The 16728-nt window shown below is 41.4% G+C and overlaps 2 protein-coding genes across 4 annotated transcripts; one reads left to right on the top strand and one right to left on the bottom strand.

Annotated features, from left to right (window-relative positions):
- Positions 1-1651: 1651 nt before the first annotated feature.
- On the top strand, positions 1652-10283 carry fip1l1b (FIP1 like 1b (S. cerevisiae)). 3 transcript variants are annotated; one of them, XM_076294261.1, is made up of 17 exons: positions 1652-1927; positions 2584-2641; positions 2773-2830; positions 3187-3293; positions 3522-3586; positions 3764-3874; positions 4204-4334; positions 4712-4833; positions 5751-5804; positions 6348-6447; positions 6645-6801; positions 7725-7751; positions 7894-7948; positions 8897-8955; positions 9207-9405; positions 9544-9687; positions 9843-10283. In XM_076294261.1, exons 1-17 carry the CDS (start codon positions 1852-1854, stop codon positions 9982-9984), a joined length of 1665 nt encoding a protein of 554 aa, XP_076150376.1. In that variant the 5' UTR covers positions 1652-1851; the 3' UTR covers positions 9985-10283. The 3 variants fall into 3 exon arrangements, with proteins under 3 accessions (XP_076150376.1, XP_076150375.1, XP_076150374.1); XM_076294260.1 differs by having other exon boundaries at positions 9207-9444; positions 9846-10283; XM_076294259.1 differs by having other exon boundaries at positions 9207-9444; positions 9843-10282.
- Positions 10284-11235: 952 nt separating this feature from the next.
- Positions 11236-13967, bottom strand: chic2 (cysteine-rich hydrophobic domain 2). The gene is made up of 6 exons (XM_076294262.1): positions 13681-13967; positions 13077-13131; positions 12787-12942; positions 12627-12683; positions 12474-12533; positions 11236-12346 (listed from the first exon to the last, which is right to left on the bottom strand). The coding sequence occupies exons 1-6, from the start codon at positions 13812-13814 to the stop codon at positions 12296-12298; spliced, it is 513 nt and encodes a 170-aa protein (XP_076150377.1). The 5' UTR covers positions 13815-13967; the 3' UTR covers positions 11236-12295.
- Between the last annotated feature and the right edge of the window lie 2761 nt (positions 13968-16728).

Here is a 16728-nt window from a genome sequence, read left to right as displayed (position 1 = left end):
TGCACCCCTTGTAAAGATACAGTAAGTAAAAAGTATCAAAAATGATCTGGAGCAAGTGGCTAACAACGTCCATACCACTTCTGGGTGGTATGCAAGGAACCAAGATCTGAAGCGTACCTGCAGTCATCTTCCAATCCCACCCCATCATAATAAAATAATCATCTTTTGGCATTTTATCTTTTCTTTTATTGTTTCATGATGAAAACAATGAGGGAAACCCAACTTTGAAGGTAAGCAAATTGATTCTGAAAAGAAAAGACCTTCATTTGTTTTTAACAAAAACACATAGGCCTATCCCACAGTTATGGCCACCCCTGCATTTAATTCTTTATAAAGCCTCTCGTCAATCTCTTATGTCTCTTATAACATTTCATAAAGGTGGAGAATACAATGCAGATTGTCCAGATTCCAGTCCTCTATTCCAGGGGTTCTCAACCTTTTCTGCTTTAGGGCACACCTATTCATACTTGTCACAGGCTATAGGGCCCATTAAAAAAGATCCCCAATTTGGACAAGAGTTTTTGTAGCTGAAGTCCGTTTTCTTTTCTTTTGAAGTAGTCAGCTGGCTTACCCATATGCCTCTAGATGCCACTTCAGTTTTGGCTTCAGTGCCTCATTTGATAGCATTAAGCCACATTCAGTACACTGGGATTTGGGCTCAACGTCCCCTCCATTGTCAAAACCATATTTTATGTATTTTCGCAGAACCTTATAGTATCTATCCTAAGTATCCTGTTGTTTAAAGTTGAAATGAATAATGTAGCCTATACCACTTTGATAGCTGTTACTTTTAAGTTTAACAAGGTTACTCTAAAACTGTTTTTCGCATTTTGCTGAAATATTAGCTTAAACTTGAAAACATTTCACGACCCACTAGATTGTGCTGTGCAGGCCAATAATGGGCCCGGCCCAGTAGTTGAGAACCACTGCTATTCTGCATTTTCATTTTAAGCTCACCCCACTGGTTTTCTATGGAGTTCAGATCAGGGATGACCATGGCAGAAACTTGATTTTGTATTCAATACACTATTTTTACATTGATCTGAACATAGACTACCTTTTGGATGCACTTATTCTTATTGTAGGCTACTACACCTTTTTTAAATTGTCCTAGAATTGTTTGCTTTAAAAAGCTTAAACTGTTTACCATGTTGTTAGTTGTTAATGTAATGTAATGGATCATTGACCTGCTGGGTTATCCAATCATGATGACCCATTCTGTCTTCTAGATTTTTGATTTAAACTGTCAGGTATTTATATAGGCTACTGTAGGACTATCGGTATACTGCATTTAATACATATTCTCAATAGGCTATATTTCACATTATGTGGTAACTTCCAATTGTGTTTTCCCAGACGTCTAGATTCAGAAGGAGAGGTAGACCTAGGCCTTTACTGTAGACTACTGATATTTGGCAAAGCTCCCTATCTATTTTCATTGGCTACTCATTATCTCACCTCCAGGCTACTGGTGTACTGCAGGGATTTGTACTCGGATCCCTTCTATTTTCTATTTACACTACATCCTGAGAAATCAGTCACTAACATGCCTTCAAAACAGCCACTTTTTGTACTGTGTAGGACCATAGTGCAGGACCAAAGCTCGGCAGGACTTTTACGTCTACCCAACAACAACCCGGAAGTTATTGCCACACTGGTCGCAGTGTGTTCCGCTGAAGAGAAGTAGCAAAGCTTCCTAAATTGTTTTCAGATCTATTTCAGTTAGATACAATTTTGACTATTATGTTACTTGTTTGAGGGGTTGATCGGCACATGCATTTGTGTTATTTTGGGATTATTAGCTAACCTATCTTAAAAATCTTGACTTTTGCGCGTTCCTCTTCATTGGAAATGTCTGCGGAGGAGGCGGACAAAACCACGACTGATGCTAGCGCGGGTGACGAGGAAGAAGAATGGCTATATGGAGGTTTGTTGTAATGTTGTTGTTCTAGCATTAAGATATTTAGAGATGGAAGTTACGTTATTCTGACGAATTGTTACAATGCTCACCATGCTGGTGCGACATTATAATGTTTGCTAATTAACGGTACATTTGAGGTAAACGTAGTCATTTTGGATGCCGTCAACTTTAGCAATAGCATGGTGCGTGCTAGTTGCAGCTAGACTATTATTGCTTTGCTTCACTCGAATGCTTTGTGCGGCGATCGTTTTTTTTAAGTCGCGTTAATGCAACACTGTGATATTCGATAGCTCGTGCGGCACTAGTTACTTGGCAGTCGCATGACTTTGGGAAATGTTGCAAAATTAGTAGGCCCAAGTTCCAACCTTAGCTTGCAAAGCGCTGTTTAACGTAAAGTTACATGATCAGTTTTGCTGTATGCTTAGCTTCTTGCTGCAAGCAAAACTGCAAGTATTTGATCATATAGAGATTATTTCGATATGTATCTCTGCAAACGTTCAGGAAATATTGTCTGTTGCTACTAGTGTAAACTGTCGATAGAATGTGCTTTACCCATCTAATATTCCCAACTGGATTTGCATTGATGGCTGTTCTCTAGTCAATTAATCTTGGCCGTGGACGTAGCAGTGGTTAATAGCTTTCTTCTTTTCTGCTGTGTGTAGATGAGAGTGAAAATAAAGACAATGAAGAGGAAGAAGCCAAATTGACAGCAGCTGTAAGGTGGGTCTGCAAGGTCTCATTTTGATGGGTCACTAACCTTCACTGTTAGCATGCTGGATGATAAATGCTTATTTGAAAGGGTCTGTGTTTTGTAAATGCTTATTTGAAAGCGTCTGTGTTTTGTTTGTCAGTGCTGCTCCACCTGCCCCTGTCACAGAGGAAGCCACAGGCAATGGAGTGACCAGTCAGGTAAATTACTCTATGCAGGTCAAAATTGAGGGGAACCAAATACACTTTTCCATTTACACTTATGGCTGCACTGTGCTGATGTAATTTCATGTTTATTGTATTTATTCATCAAACATTTTACTGCAGCGGTGGTTTAATATACGTTTTAACTACTCTGGCTGTGCAGTTGCTATTATGGTTCATGAGTGACATTTTAAAAGAACATTATTATTATTTTTTTTTTTTTTTAATCCAGAGTGACTTTCATTTTTGTACAGATAATCATTTCCGAAATTCATGATCAGTATGGTGCTCAGTTGCGCCACAGGAGAACATTTTACATAAAAAATGATACATTTAAATGATTTTCTCACCAGAAAGAAACACCTGCTGATGATGAGGACAGTGACAGTGACAGTGATGATGATGACGATGACGTCCGAGTCACCATTGGTGACATTAAGACTGGACCTCCACAGTACACGTAAATGTTGCATTAAGTTTCTGTTATATGATAACTCCTGAGTTTGACTCTGATCAAGATGTGGTGTGCTGAAACGTTAGTCACTTCCAGTGCTATTCTTCTGCTCCAGCTCTTCCTTTGGGTTCAATCATCGGAAGTGGCCTATTGCACTTTGCTATGTTATCTTGTTCAGCACAGCAAGACTTTTCCCAACCAGTGTGACTCTTAACACAACATTCTATGTTGTAGGACCTATGGAGCCACACCAGTTAACCTAAACATAAAGACGGCGGGTAGCAGACCCTATGGGGCAGGTATGCATTCTGAATATGTTAGCTACTGGTAAATATTTATTAAAACCAATTTTTCTGTACCCTTCATTACATCTTTAGACCATTTACTGGTTTGTGCAATGTAAATCATGTCAGTCTTGAATATGTCCAAATATTATGCAGTGCAATTCATGTATTATGTGTTGGATCTGTGTGCAGCCTCTGCCAAGCTGAAGGGGGTGGACCTGGATGCCCCTGGCAACATCAATGGCGTCCCGGTACTGGAGGTTGATATGGAGTCCTTTGAGGAGAAACCCTGGAGAAAACCAGGTGAGCATTTGTTAAAGACATCCAGTGTTGTTTGTGCTGTGATTTGCAGTTGTTCAGTTAGTATATTGTCCATGCCAGTGAAGGCATTTGCTTGAGTGTTGGTAGCACAATGTTCTGCCATACAGAGCCTTGGGCATCATCATGATGTGAGACTGGAGGTAGCTGTAAGTCAAGTTAACAAAGTTAGCAATGCAAACATCTAGTTAGAAAAGCAAAAAGGAAAGAAAAACAGGCAACCAGGAAAAGCATCAGAAAATGGTATATCTAATAAAGAGAATACAATGTAAAATGTTTTAAGGATCTTTTGCAATGACCTTTTTCTTTAATAGGTGCTGACCTTTCTGACTACTTTAACTATGGCTTCAACGAGGATACTTGGAAAGCCTATTGTGAGAAACAGAAGAGACTTCGTATGGGATTGGATGTTATGAACATTTCCTCAACGACCAGCAAAATCACAGTAAGTTATGTCAGTGTATACTGTCTCATCAGAGTAAGTTATGTCAATGCAGACTGTCTGCCCCTGATGGCATACTTCTTTGTCTTTTATTCCCTGCGAGCAATTCCCTTATTCCCTTCTATATCCTTATGTTTTACCATATATTCTAATTAATCTTCAATCTTCTTCTAATTAATCTTCAAACATCTTCTAATTAATCTTCTTAAATTATTCTTCTACTGTGTACCCAACCTGTATCTGACCCTATTGATCTGTAGCAGAATGCCTATGACCAGGAAGAACAGGTCACCATTAACTTAATTGTTGGTACTAAATAAGGGCTGTGCTGTAGAGAGAACAGGTGTTCCATGTCCTTTCATGATGCTCCTTGCTTTTAGGTGCAGCAGGGACGAACAGGAAACACTGAAAAGGAAGTGGTGAACCTCACTCCCCACACTATCAAGCCAGATTTCAATTCCCCAACAAACATATACAACAAACCTGGAATAAACCCAACCAGGTAGGGAACCACCTCTGACTAAGAGAATAACCCTCTAAACTACAGAGGTTTGGGTTGTCTATTCTCTTCTTCCATCACTGATCAGCAGCAGTCAGCAGACGTAACGTATTATACAATCTATTTGGGTGAAGTAGACTTTAAGATTCAACAAGGCTCTCACCCCTGATGGTCCGTGAGGATGTCTGCCTTCAATGAATGTTGTCCACTAAGGTTCCTTTGATTTACAGTTTTTTTCAATTGCTTGAATGCTTCTGTCAACTCTGATATCATGTTTTCACAACAATGTACACACATGCCTAAACAGATGCACCATGTAAAATGTGTGTAACCACTGAACATGTGTTAACACATTTACATAAAAAAAGACTATTGCTGTGCTTAGAAGGCGATGTTGAAGTTGATTTGGCGATCGAGTCAGACCTAGTGTCCACACTGTTACTCAAGTGTACCAGGTGATGGAGCAGTCAGACCTAGTGTCCACACAGTTAGTTTTCATCTATTAAGTTTGAGTGCATTGTATAGGGATTGAATCAGAAGGGATCAAAAGCAGCACTTGGTACCAGTCAGAAATATAGTACATGAGCGGTAGGTCTCCTGTAAACAGACGACTATTTAAAATGATAGTCCAGTGAAAATATAATCATACATATACTGGCAGCATCACAGATAGTTTAGAGTTGAAGTCCTTAATCCAGGAACCTTTCTTATGTCGCTAGCACAATTTTGCTATATTGTCTCACTAAAAAACGAAAGCATGTTAAATGTGATAACGGGTCAGAGTGTTTTAGTGTTTATATAAGATCCAAAGGGAGTATTGTGTGCTGAGACTGAGTGTTGTCCTTCTGTGACTGTGGTGCTGTTGTGTTGAAAGAGGGGTAGTGGTAACTCTTCTCTCCCCTCTGCTCATGCGCCCATAGGATATCCCCTCCCCAGTGGACAGGCCCTGCCAATCAGGACATGTCCTATTATACGTAAGTGGGTGTGGCCGTTGCCGTGGCGTTGTCATCACAGGGGCTAAGAGTGGCTGAGGGTCCTGATGCAATAGTAGACTGTCGCTCATGCGTTTTCGTGACACCTGTTACCCACAGGAACTGATCTTTGCTTCTGTTGTTGTTTCATTGAAGTTACCCAGCATACACATTTTTTGTCTTGGAGATAAAATACAATAGTCGCACCATCTCCACCAGGCAAATGCATGGCTGGACCATCTCCATGGGAACACTCATTATCACAAAAATACATTCCTCTGACCTTGCACATTACAACGGAGGCATCTCATGTGTGCCAGTATGATGCTGCGTCTGCCCACGTATTACTGTGTGCCCGTGTTTCCTCTGAGGTCTGGTGAGGTGGGCCAAGCTGTGGCTTCGGGGATGTGTGCATGTTCAATGCCATCTGAGTGTGTTTGATGACTGCTGGATTAGGATCCCGTTTTCATAGCATGTGTACTGCTCATGTCCCGTGAAGGTTCATCATTCGATATAACCTCAGTTATGTGTGTATTTTTGCTTTAGGAAAACAAGTGGCACAATTGATGTCATTGGGGGAGGGACTGCAACCATTAGTCGGGTTGAGGGACGACGACGCCACAATCAAGAAGGGAACAATATCCAGGTACGCAGAAAATATTGAAAAACAACCTTTAATCTACTGCACGGAATAAAGGAAGCTCCATGTACCTATCCATGTCTCGCTATTTAAATGATTTTGTTTTAAAATGACTGCCAAAGTGCTCTGTTGTGCTCTTACCTTCACTTGCCATGGTCTGCTGGACCAAAGCAGTGTGATTAAAGTCGTCTGTTCCTCCGCAGGTCATCTCGGAACACTCCTCCTCGGACGCTGAGCCAACACCGGCCAAGATGCCCCCCTTCTTCCCACCAGGACCCCTGCCTCCCAACATCCCGCCTCCCCCGTTCCTGCCCCCTCCGCCCAACGTCAGCACCGCCCCTCCACTCATCCCGCCGCCCAGTAAGCTCCTCCAGCGCTACACCACTCCTACAGCCTCTTGTGTCCTGACAGCATGCCAGAGTCCGACTGTTGCATAGCATAGAATGCTCTCTGTCCACAATGAATCTGTTACATATGCTTTTCTAGCTGTCATGTTTAACGTGATGGTAATTTTGATACCATAGATTTAATAGAGACCCAGTCAGACCAGTAGTATGAAAAATCAGGAACAGAGTTTATTTACAATGATGCGCATCAAGGGAGGGACAGCATGATTTCACCTAAAGATCCATCAGCTGCTCTAACTAGACAAGGAAATAGTTAGGGTTTAAGTATCCTTCCAGGCTGACGGGAGATGGCGTTGGTCATCCCATCTCACGTGGTCTACACTGAATCAGACTCTGATTAGTGGCAACCTGGCAATCCGGAGCATATAGCTACTGACGCAGCCATGCAGAACAGTGAAACACTGCAAAGTCATAATATTCCTGCTTATCTCTAAACACAGTCACACACAGATATACACAGGGACAGTACAGATATCATACAGTCATTACATAGAATCATACTTTTAGTATCAAAGTGACCCACTAATAAGAAATGCAGAACATTAAAACCACATATTGGAATATTGGACATAATGCAGAACATTAAACCATATATTGGAATATTGGACATAATGTTCTATTCCACTTTCTCTCAAATGTTACATATGAGAAGAAGGAAAATAAAAACAGGGCGTTGGTTGATGTGATGTCTGTGTAGCTTTTTTTGCCCAATAAGGCTGGAGCTATATGAGTACATGAGAAGTCCCATAAAAGGTATTAACGGTGTTCGATCATGTTAAGGATGAAGATCAGTTGTAAGCCTGAGTTAGTGTATTAGTGGATTAAGAGCAGTCATACTGGTACACTTTGTAACAGAAACCATTTGTTTTCTCATAGGAATTCCCATCACTGTTCCTCCTCCTGGTAAGGCCTTTTGACCACACACATTTAAAAAAATCAATACCCAAGAATGCTTTAGGCATACAATAGTGTCTTAATAAAAGAGCCTCCATATTGAGCAGATGGATGTGTATGTACTGATCTGATAACTGTATTGTGTTGAAAGGTTTCCCTCCTCCGCCTGGTGGCCCTCCTCCATCCCTCATGCCCACAATGGACAAGTAAGTGGTGTCTCGTCCACCTCAGTCTGTTTCCTCATTCATACACTTTGTACTCTTGTCACTTGAAGATGTTTGTGGTTTAGCCTTTAATATAGTTTGTCCATAGAGTCCATTTCCAAGTTGTAAGGAGAGTGCATTATGTAAAAGCACTGCTTTAACAGCAAATTTACACCGGTGCCATGTTCCATTTGCCTCGTAAGTGGGGACTGGGTGTTGCTTCGCACAAATGATTATCTTTATCATTCTGTTCAACAAGATAAACTTGTCAGTTTTTTGTGACTTGAAAGTTTATGTAGAGCCTTACTCTTGCTCCACTAGATGTGACCTCTCACATTAGGAATCGCTTCCATCAGATTCCGAAATCTTCTTATGTACATGTCTTTTGTCACACGACGCCACTCCCATGTTTCCTCCACCACCACCACCACCAATGCTGCGATGCGAGGCTGGGCTCAGTGACCGCACGCTGGCAGAACGTGGCAGTGTTATTTGGTGTCTGCAGTACTAACCTCGCCCCCCCCCCCCCTCCGTGTGGTGTGTAGTGTAGGGAGTTTGGCTGCCATGTTTAGGCTGCTACGTTACAGAGCCGGTGGCAAAGAGAACAGCAGGGAGAAAGAGTACAGCATTCTCATCCAGGCAGCAATGGACAGCAGTTTTCTAAGGCAAGAGAGGCAGGGAGTGGCTCAACACACAGGCACACAGGCTATGTATGAGGAGGTTGGAAAGGATGAGTATAACAAGTGTCATGGGGAAGGCTGATTGCTGCTGCGTAGATTTAATGAGATGATAAATTACGAATAGGTTTAAGATTAAATGGTTAATCCCAAAGATTAAAACAGCTACTTTAAATTGGACTTGCTTCAGCTGTATAATGAAAAACCTAGGATGTTTAGATATGTATATGAGTGATGTAGGTTTTAAAGTCACCGGCTCTACTGTATGTTACAGCAGTGGGCATCCTGGTGGTTACGATGGACGTTCGGTCCCTCCTTACCCTTTCCCTGGAGGTCAGTGACACTCATCTGCCTCTTCATTTTTTTTTTCTTCTTTTATCGTTTATATATAAAAAAGAGGCTTTGTGTAAAAGATTGGAAAATGTGATCTGCAAACTCCAACTTGGGTTTTCATAAAATTCAATGTGGAAATGTGTGTGAGAAAGGGATAATGCTTGAAACCTACATGCCAAGTACAGCAATAGCACCTACTGTTATTTCTCTTCCGTTTCAATGCCTCTCTCTCTGGTTCTGCGCTTTGCCAGGTGGCTATCCGCCTCCCATGCCTGGGGCAGTTGCTCAATGGCCCACCATGATGGACAACTCCAAACAGTGGGACTACTACCCCCGGCGCGAGAAGGAGCGTGAAAAGGAGAGGGAACGTGAGCGGCCGAGAGAGAGAGCCCACGAAAGGGAGAGGGAGCGGGAGCGAGAACACAGCCCTTCAGCCATGGGTTACAACAGGTGCACTGAAAGCGCCGTCGGTCACATGGAGAGTAGCAAGTACTTACACCAAAGTCTTTTTACGTGAGGTATTTTCAGAACTGAGATGATACCATTGAGACTGTGCTTTAAGTAAAAGAACTACTTTTTTTTGTGCAGTGACGAAGAACGGTATCGGTACCGTGAATACCCTGAGCGTGCCTACGAGCGACACCGCGAACGAGCCAGCCGAGAGAAAGAGGAGCGACACAGAGAGAGGAGGCACCGAGACAAAGAAGAGAGGGCACATAAGTCCTCCAGGAGGTACTGTGCAACGTTTTTAACAGTCAACAAATGGAGCATCGTCTCATTAATTCCAACATTTAATCAGCACTGTCATCAGCACTTTCAGTGGGCAATGCAGTGAGGTGAGGGTCATAACTCTCATTGATGGACACGGTTTTACTGTTTTGTTACAGCAGTAGCAGGAGGCGGCACGACAGTGAGGAAGGGGACAGCCACCGCCGGCACAAGCACAAGAAGTCCAAGCGCAGCAAAGAGGGCAAGGAGCCCAGTGAGGAGCGAGCTGGAGACCAGGAGAACCAGGAGGCCATGGAATAAACGAGCACCTGTGCCCTTTCAGCCACCCCCCCCCCCCCCCCCATCTCATTCATTTGCCCTTCGCCCCTTTGGGTCTTTACCATCTCTTTCCATGGAGCACTGTTGTTGATTGTAAATCATGCCTGGAGAGAGTTGTTGGCACCATCACCTCATCCCATCCTATCTTTATTTGGTCCTGATCAGAGTTCATTGTAATTTCTGTGAGATTTGTTTTTGTTTCTTCTCTCAAAATGTACCATGTAGACGTCATGTTAAATTGGTAAAAAAAAAGGAAACGCTAAGAATTTGTAATGTCTTTCTTGTTTTTAACCTGGGTTGTTTTTATACTTTAGCTTAGGAGAAATGAAAACTCATTCCTGATGAATGCTGATATGAGGGAAGAAGGGTCTGACTGACTTTTGACTATAAACAATATCAGAGTAACACAGTCTAAAAATGTTGATGCAAAATATCAACAACCACAAATGTAGCAGGAGTCAGTCCTGCTCATGTTTGATTATTTTATTACTTTACATACACACTGTACACAAATATTCTTATAAAATTATGTCTTGGGGGTTAGGACAAAAGTTACAAAGCAAGCAAGGTGAGAGACCAGAACATAATCATAGAACCATCTGCACTCATACTCAGACACACCACCTATGGCCTCAAGTGGCTGTAAACCAGAGACAAGACTTAAAAAAGGAAGAAAATCAATATGGTGTCACATTTCATGAACCAAGTCTTTCAAAATGGCCTCACTTCAGCAACACTGAGGTGTCAAGCCTCTGTGTCTATTGCTCATTGGAAAGATCCTCATCTGACTCTCAGCTCAACTCTGTAAAATTGTTAAAAGCTTTTATTAATGAAAGCCCTGAGGCTTTCCTTCACACATGTAAGGCCTGAGTGTGACTTGGTGGGATGTCATCGCCTGACGATCAGTATCGGATATGGCAGCTTCTGCTACATCAGCTTTCTTGGCTCTACTGATGACACGCAATGTCCACAGAAACAAAACAACATTTCACACTCTAGACAGTGTTCATACATAAACTGATTCAAAACCTGAATATAATGTAGCCCTCGGTTGACCCAGGACTAGTAATGAACAATAAACATACAAATCAAATTGGCCATGACCTTTCATCTCCCATGTGAAGAAAAATCCTAGAGAACCAGTAACTAGGAAATGCAGAGAGGATCTGTGGAGACTTGTTCTGCATTTCAAACTTCAAGTGTTAAATTTTCTAAAATAATAAGTCTTTCATATCTGTTGTATGTATTTATTAATAGGTTTATTTATTCTTTCTCTTCATAAGGAACCAGTCAACTGCCCTATTTTGCATGACTTTCCAGATGCACAGAGAAATGTACATACATACCCACGCACACAGACACATTCAAATAACACAATAACAAACGTCATGACAAAAATGGCTGCCCTTCTTACTGAGCAGGTAAACAAAAGATCCAAATACTACTAAAAAAATGAGAAACTTAGAGATACATAGTGAAACCAAAAGATGAAATGATATTTATATTTGGGTTAAAGACCAGGGTGGGGGTGTAAAAAGAAATCCATTCTGTGCTGCATCATTGTTTAGTGGTGCACTGAGTCACTGGAAAAGATAAACCACCTGGAAAATGTGTGTGACGAGGAAAGGGAGAGGGTGTGTGTGTGTGTGGGGCATCCAGGTAGTTGCAGTCATTGTGTGATTGTCTCTTCTAACAGTGAAGTTGGGAGCAGGGTGGGGTCCAAGGACTTGAGAATGTGTTTTGGGGAAATAGGGGTAGATGCTTTGTGCAGAGGCTCCTCGAGTGTTGCTCCTCCTCAGATGATCACCTGTATTCCAGCCTGCTCAAATTCAGAGCGTTGGCTAAAGGGCATTCAAGAACAGTGGCAGCTGGTGCACAATGATGTCTCTCACTGTTCACAGAGGAGTTGAGCAAAGAGGGCCAAATTTGTTAAGAGGGTAACGTGTGTGGAATCAGATCTGAAGTGTGGAATCGGGAGGTAACCACTCCAGTTCATGGTGAGACATAGGAGTCCATCTTTTGTGGCCTTTTCCATGTCCATCCTTACTAGGTGAGCAAGAGCTTGGGGGTGATGAACCCAAACACATATGGATGCCCAGGCAATCCCCAGCATTATTGTGAATGGCCATGTGTAAACAGGGTCTGTCTGTGCAGAAAGGGTAGATTTAAGAGGCAAAACCAGTTTCTTCTTGAAAAAGAGTTGAACTGGAGAGAAGCCACATGACAACCGTGACAGTACCGGAGCAAGGCACCATGGGCAGACCACACCAGAGGCTCGTGGGGCAAACCCACATTAGTCAGGCCTGAAGATGGGAATCTTGGGTAGAAACTCTATGAGTACGACCTGTGTTGTGAATGAGAAGAAATTATCTGTAAGCAAAATAAATCACCATAGTTCGCAACGGTATGAACATGTCATCGTTACACTGACAACCACTCAAAGGACAAGTCTGAATGACTGGTTGACTTACATATTCCATCATGTTGTTGGTTTCACACTTCCTCTTGCTCAACCTCCAGTGCAAACACAACTAGAAACAAGACCAAAAGCAAATACATTTAACATCATGGACTGTGCCAAAAATGTTATAGAGATTTTAATGGCTGCTCCACAAAACAATTACCTTGTGATACAGTCTGCTGTTCTCCCATTCCAACAACTTTTCTATAGACCTGCGAGTCTGAAAAGAAGAAAATGTTAAAGGGTGTCTTTTGTTATAATGCTGCAGGGTACAAGGTGTGGGCATCACATAATAAGGAATTTAAGAGATAGAGAGAACCTACTCTCTTGCTAAGGCAGATCACAGGCCACAAACTGAAGCCTAGTGTACAACAGCAGCATAGGCAACCGCACAGAAGCCAGCGGACGTTCACTGGCAAAGTCTTCTTCAAACAGCCATTTACTCGGTTAATACTGGCTTTGAACTCTTCGGGTGCAACCTAGACATCAGAGGAAAGCACAATGTGTCAAATGAATGACCTTACAGATGACTTTACAGACATAACACACTGTAAAACCTCTAAGGACATTGTTAAGTCTTGTTGTAGCCCTACTGGCTTAACGGAGACCTCACCTTCCCAGTAAGTGCTGAAGGGAATTCTGACTCAAATTTATTGCTGAGTCCAAACCTAGGATGGAGAGAAAGACAAATTAGCAAAGCTGCCTGACCGGTCAATGATGATGCCGTCCAGGCGCTTTGATGTGCAGTGTTGCTAGACCTAACGTTACTTAACCAATGTCACGCATATCAAAGTGACATTCAACTTGTCTCCGCGAAGACCAAATGTCAGACAGCAACTCACTTTATCAGTATTTAAATCTCCTTGCTAGCCAGGCCTTTAAGCATACAGACTACAAAAACGACAGTAGTGGGAGATGTTTCGGGACTGAAGAACTGAAGAGACTGAAAAAACAGCATATTTTATTAATCCCTAAAAAAATCAGCTAACGTTACCGTCGCAAGGGTGGACTAAATTGTCGCTAACATTTCTCAATCGACATTCGCACACTGGCGTTAGCAACCACCAAGCTAGCCGAGAAGACTGTTCTGCTGGGACCTTCACGGCGACAATCCTTCCCAATAGAACATGGCTTAACCTGCTGAACTTAAGTAAAATGCACAATGTAACACATTAAACGACACCACTTTTATCACTTTATCCTCCCCGGTATCTTACACAGTGACGTGGCCGGATCCGCGCACTACCACCGGGTCCGGAGCATACTTTAGTAGCTGCTCCTCCGCGGCCCTGTCTTCGTCCTCCTCTTCTTCCTCCTCCTCTTCGTAGATCTCGTCAAAGTCCTCCATCATTGCCTGTCTCGGCTTCTCGCTTCTCGGAAGAAGCGCCGAGATAGACAGTATTTCCAAAACAGAGACAAGCTCCCGAGCAAAACTTGGTTGTACCACGACAAAACGGAAAAAATCTAGAGTATGGGTAAACTATGAACCAAAACATCAACATCCGCCGCGATGAAGGTAATGTCGCGAGATAAACGTATTTGCGTCACTACATAATCTACGTCACCACGTACCTAGATATTTGAAAGATATCTGTACATGTAATAATACAATAATAATAATAATTCTCCCCTTCCCATAAAAAATAATTGTTTAGCCCAATCTTATCTGGAATGGGAATGTATTTATTTAAAAGAGGGACACTGCACAAATAAACATTAATCTTTTAATGCATGTAGCTATGTCTTGGGCCCGGCCAACAATTGCTAATTTCCACCTGTAGTCCCTGGGCAGTACAATATAATTAACTGTATATCTGCTAAATATATTAATAAATCCAAGTTCCCCAATCTTAGGCCAAACTTAACAAGTCTCTACTTAACTTGTCAATAGGCTCTGGACATGTCTCTGACATTGTCAATGCATGCCTATATTGCTTGATATTGCACTGTGTAACACTGTTGATCTGGAAGGATCATGGCCCTTTTAGTTGGTTTTTAATTAACTGGTCACTGTGTTCATTGTGTTGTTTTAGGTGATACATGGGGACCAGGATACATGCATCGTTTGAGCAATGTTGCAGGGCAACCATAACCGGTTCCATGTTTTCCGATTGGATGATTAAAGTTCTCAAGAAACTTGAGGCTGATGTGAGAGGGAGTGTATTATGTGTGTGAGCAACCTACACATGCACTTTTTTGATGTCATCCTATCATCAAAAGTATTGGCTTTACAAAAATATTTGGAAGTATTTTTAAAATACAAAAATATACGCCTATAAAGTATTTTGATACAAAATACGAAGTCATTTTCTTCAATTCAATAAAATACAAATGACAAAATACTACTTTGTATTTGGAATACTGCCCATCCCTGCTGACATGTCATTTTAAACTATTGATGTAACAATAAACAGGCTATTCTCCAAAATGAATTGTTTCACTGTTTATTTTGAGCTATCTGCATGCAACTGTGTTGTAATGAGATAATGTAACTATTTTGTAATCCTAGTTTTCTGCAGGGCTAATTGTTTGAGGTAGATTAACTAGTTCATGAGGCAGCCAATTGTATTTATATTGTAACTAATTAGCTATAATGTCCTTTTTGGCTATGCATTCCCATTCTCTAGATAGACTAAATGAACATGTCATATGCACTTACAATTGGAAACAACTATGGAAAATATGAACCAAATATGTTTGGAATAATGACAGCATTGACAATGTATAGAAATTGACTAAAATATGACTAATAAGTGAAAGCAGCTCTTGAAGGTGTGATTCAAATGAGAATTGAAATACTGAATCAAGTTGATTTAAGTTGTATGTGCATGTAAACATTTGAGCTGGCTCAAAACATGCAGGCATAGCCTCCTTTGCATTTATTTTCAAATCACTTCAAATGACAATTTGTAGAACTGTCTCTCTCTCCAGACTGATCTCTCCTGAAAAAGTCAAATCTAGCACCGTGAGACTGACACAGAGCCTATAACACACCAGTCAAAATAAGACACAAGGAACAAAATGGACATGTATATATTTTGCATAAATATGGACATGACAGTTGAGTAAATATCATTAAACACAAAGAGAGGATATCTGTTGAAGACATAGTCGACAGGCAGATGGTTACTCTTCCCAAACGTCTCCATACAGGTTTTTCTTACCTGGGCAGAGTAAGACAGTGTAAAGAAGAATAAACAGTGCTCAGTTATCATACATGCTGTAAACACCATTTTAGATGCTAGATATCATGAATATTTTATAATTTCAATAGATGCTAATGTACTACTGTAATAGCAATAGAAATACAAACATTTGCCCCAGAGACAGATTAACCCTTCCCCAGGCACACTCTTTTTAACATTAAAAGGAAATAATGGAGGTTTTTTATTTTAAGCCATCAAAAATCCAGACTTAAATGTGGTTTAGAACACCTTTCAATGTCACACTCCCCACTTATCAGGTCAACAATAGTTCATTTGCATTCCATGTTTTTGGGAGTAGTACATCTTGCCACAAACACTTGTGCTTTCGATGCGGATTCTGTAAGTCTGAGGATTTGACTCACCGTCCTTCTTTACGATGGAACTGCCTGAGGAGGACTTAAGGAGAGCATCAGTCTTCTGTGTCAATGTAATCTCATAGTTCTCTCGGTTTCTGCTGCGTAGCTCCTCATAACGGACACCCCGTCTCTTGGGATCCTCCTCATACAGATAGGAAGCCTCTGCAGTGAATGATGAGAGATACTGTTAAAAAACCTGCTCTTATGTCATGTTTTTTTTTTTTAAATATATAATATTGATTAATTTTAATTAACACATTAATTAATTAACACAATATATACACTACTTACAAAAAGTTAGGAATATCTGGCTTTCGGTTGGACATTAAACTGTTGGACATACACATTCAAAAGTTTAGAGAAGGTCACATTAAGGTCACCTGTAAAGGTTATTGTGGATTTTAGGTTCATCCTGAAATTTCACCCAAAAGCCGAATATCCCTGACTTTTTGTGACTTGTGACATTTTGTGTGTGTGTGTGTGTGTGTGTGCATTGGTTGATTCACCTGGACCTGGGGAATCACACACTGATTCACTGTCACTGAAATCACTCTGGGATGTAAATGGGCGTTGTGGTGACTACAAACAGGTAGAGTCACGAGAGGCTAAGTACGGGAGATAACTGTGCGGACTCGTTCCAAACAAACGCAGATTCCTCAGTGACGTTGATTCCTTTTATTGTCCAAACATCAAGATAAAAAAC

This window comes from Alosa pseudoharengus, unplaced genomic scaffold (genome assembly GCF_046254945.1).
Source record: "Alosa pseudoharengus isolate Yale_2024_CS ecotype anadromous, Long Island Sound unplaced genomic scaffold, YU_APseudo_1.1 YU_APseudo_1.1_scf_2, whole genome shotgun sequence".
NCBI lineage: Eukaryota > Metazoa > Chordata > Actinopteri > Clupeiformes > Clupeidae > Alosa > Alosa pseudoharengus.
Note: the sequence above shows the minus strand (reverse complement) of the source record. Positions and strands in the feature narration are given on the sequence as shown.

What these genes read in the sequence shown, in the direction of transcription:
- fip1l1b (XM_076294259.1), top strand. Translation starts at nt 1,852, where the DNA reads ATGTCTGCGGAGGAGGCGGACAAAACCACGACTGATGCTAGCGCGGGT. An exon ending in CAGGACATGTCCTATTATAC is followed by an intron (nt 5,805 to 6,347) that starts GTAAGTGGGTGT and finishes TTTTTGCTTTAG; the next exon opens with GAAAACAAGTGGCACAATTG. An exon ending in TCCTTACCCTTTCCCTGGAG is followed by an intron (nt 8,956 to 9,206) that starts GTCAGTGACACT and finishes GCGCTTTGCCAG; the next exon opens with GTGGCTATCCGCCTCCCATG.
- chic2 (XM_076294262.1), bottom strand. Translation starts at nt 13,814, where the DNA reads ATGATGGAGGACTTTGACGAGATCTACGAAGAGGAGGAGGAAGAAGAG. An exon ending in ACAGCAGACTGTATCACAAG is followed by an intron (nt 12,534 to 12,626) that starts GTAATTGTTTTG and finishes TCTTGTTTCTAG; the next exon opens with TTGTGTTTGCACTGGAGGTT. An exon ending in CCAACAACATGATGGAATAT is followed by an intron (nt 12,347 to 12,473) that starts GTAAGTCAACCA and finishes TTCACAACACAG; the next exon opens with GTCGTACTCATAGAGTTTCT.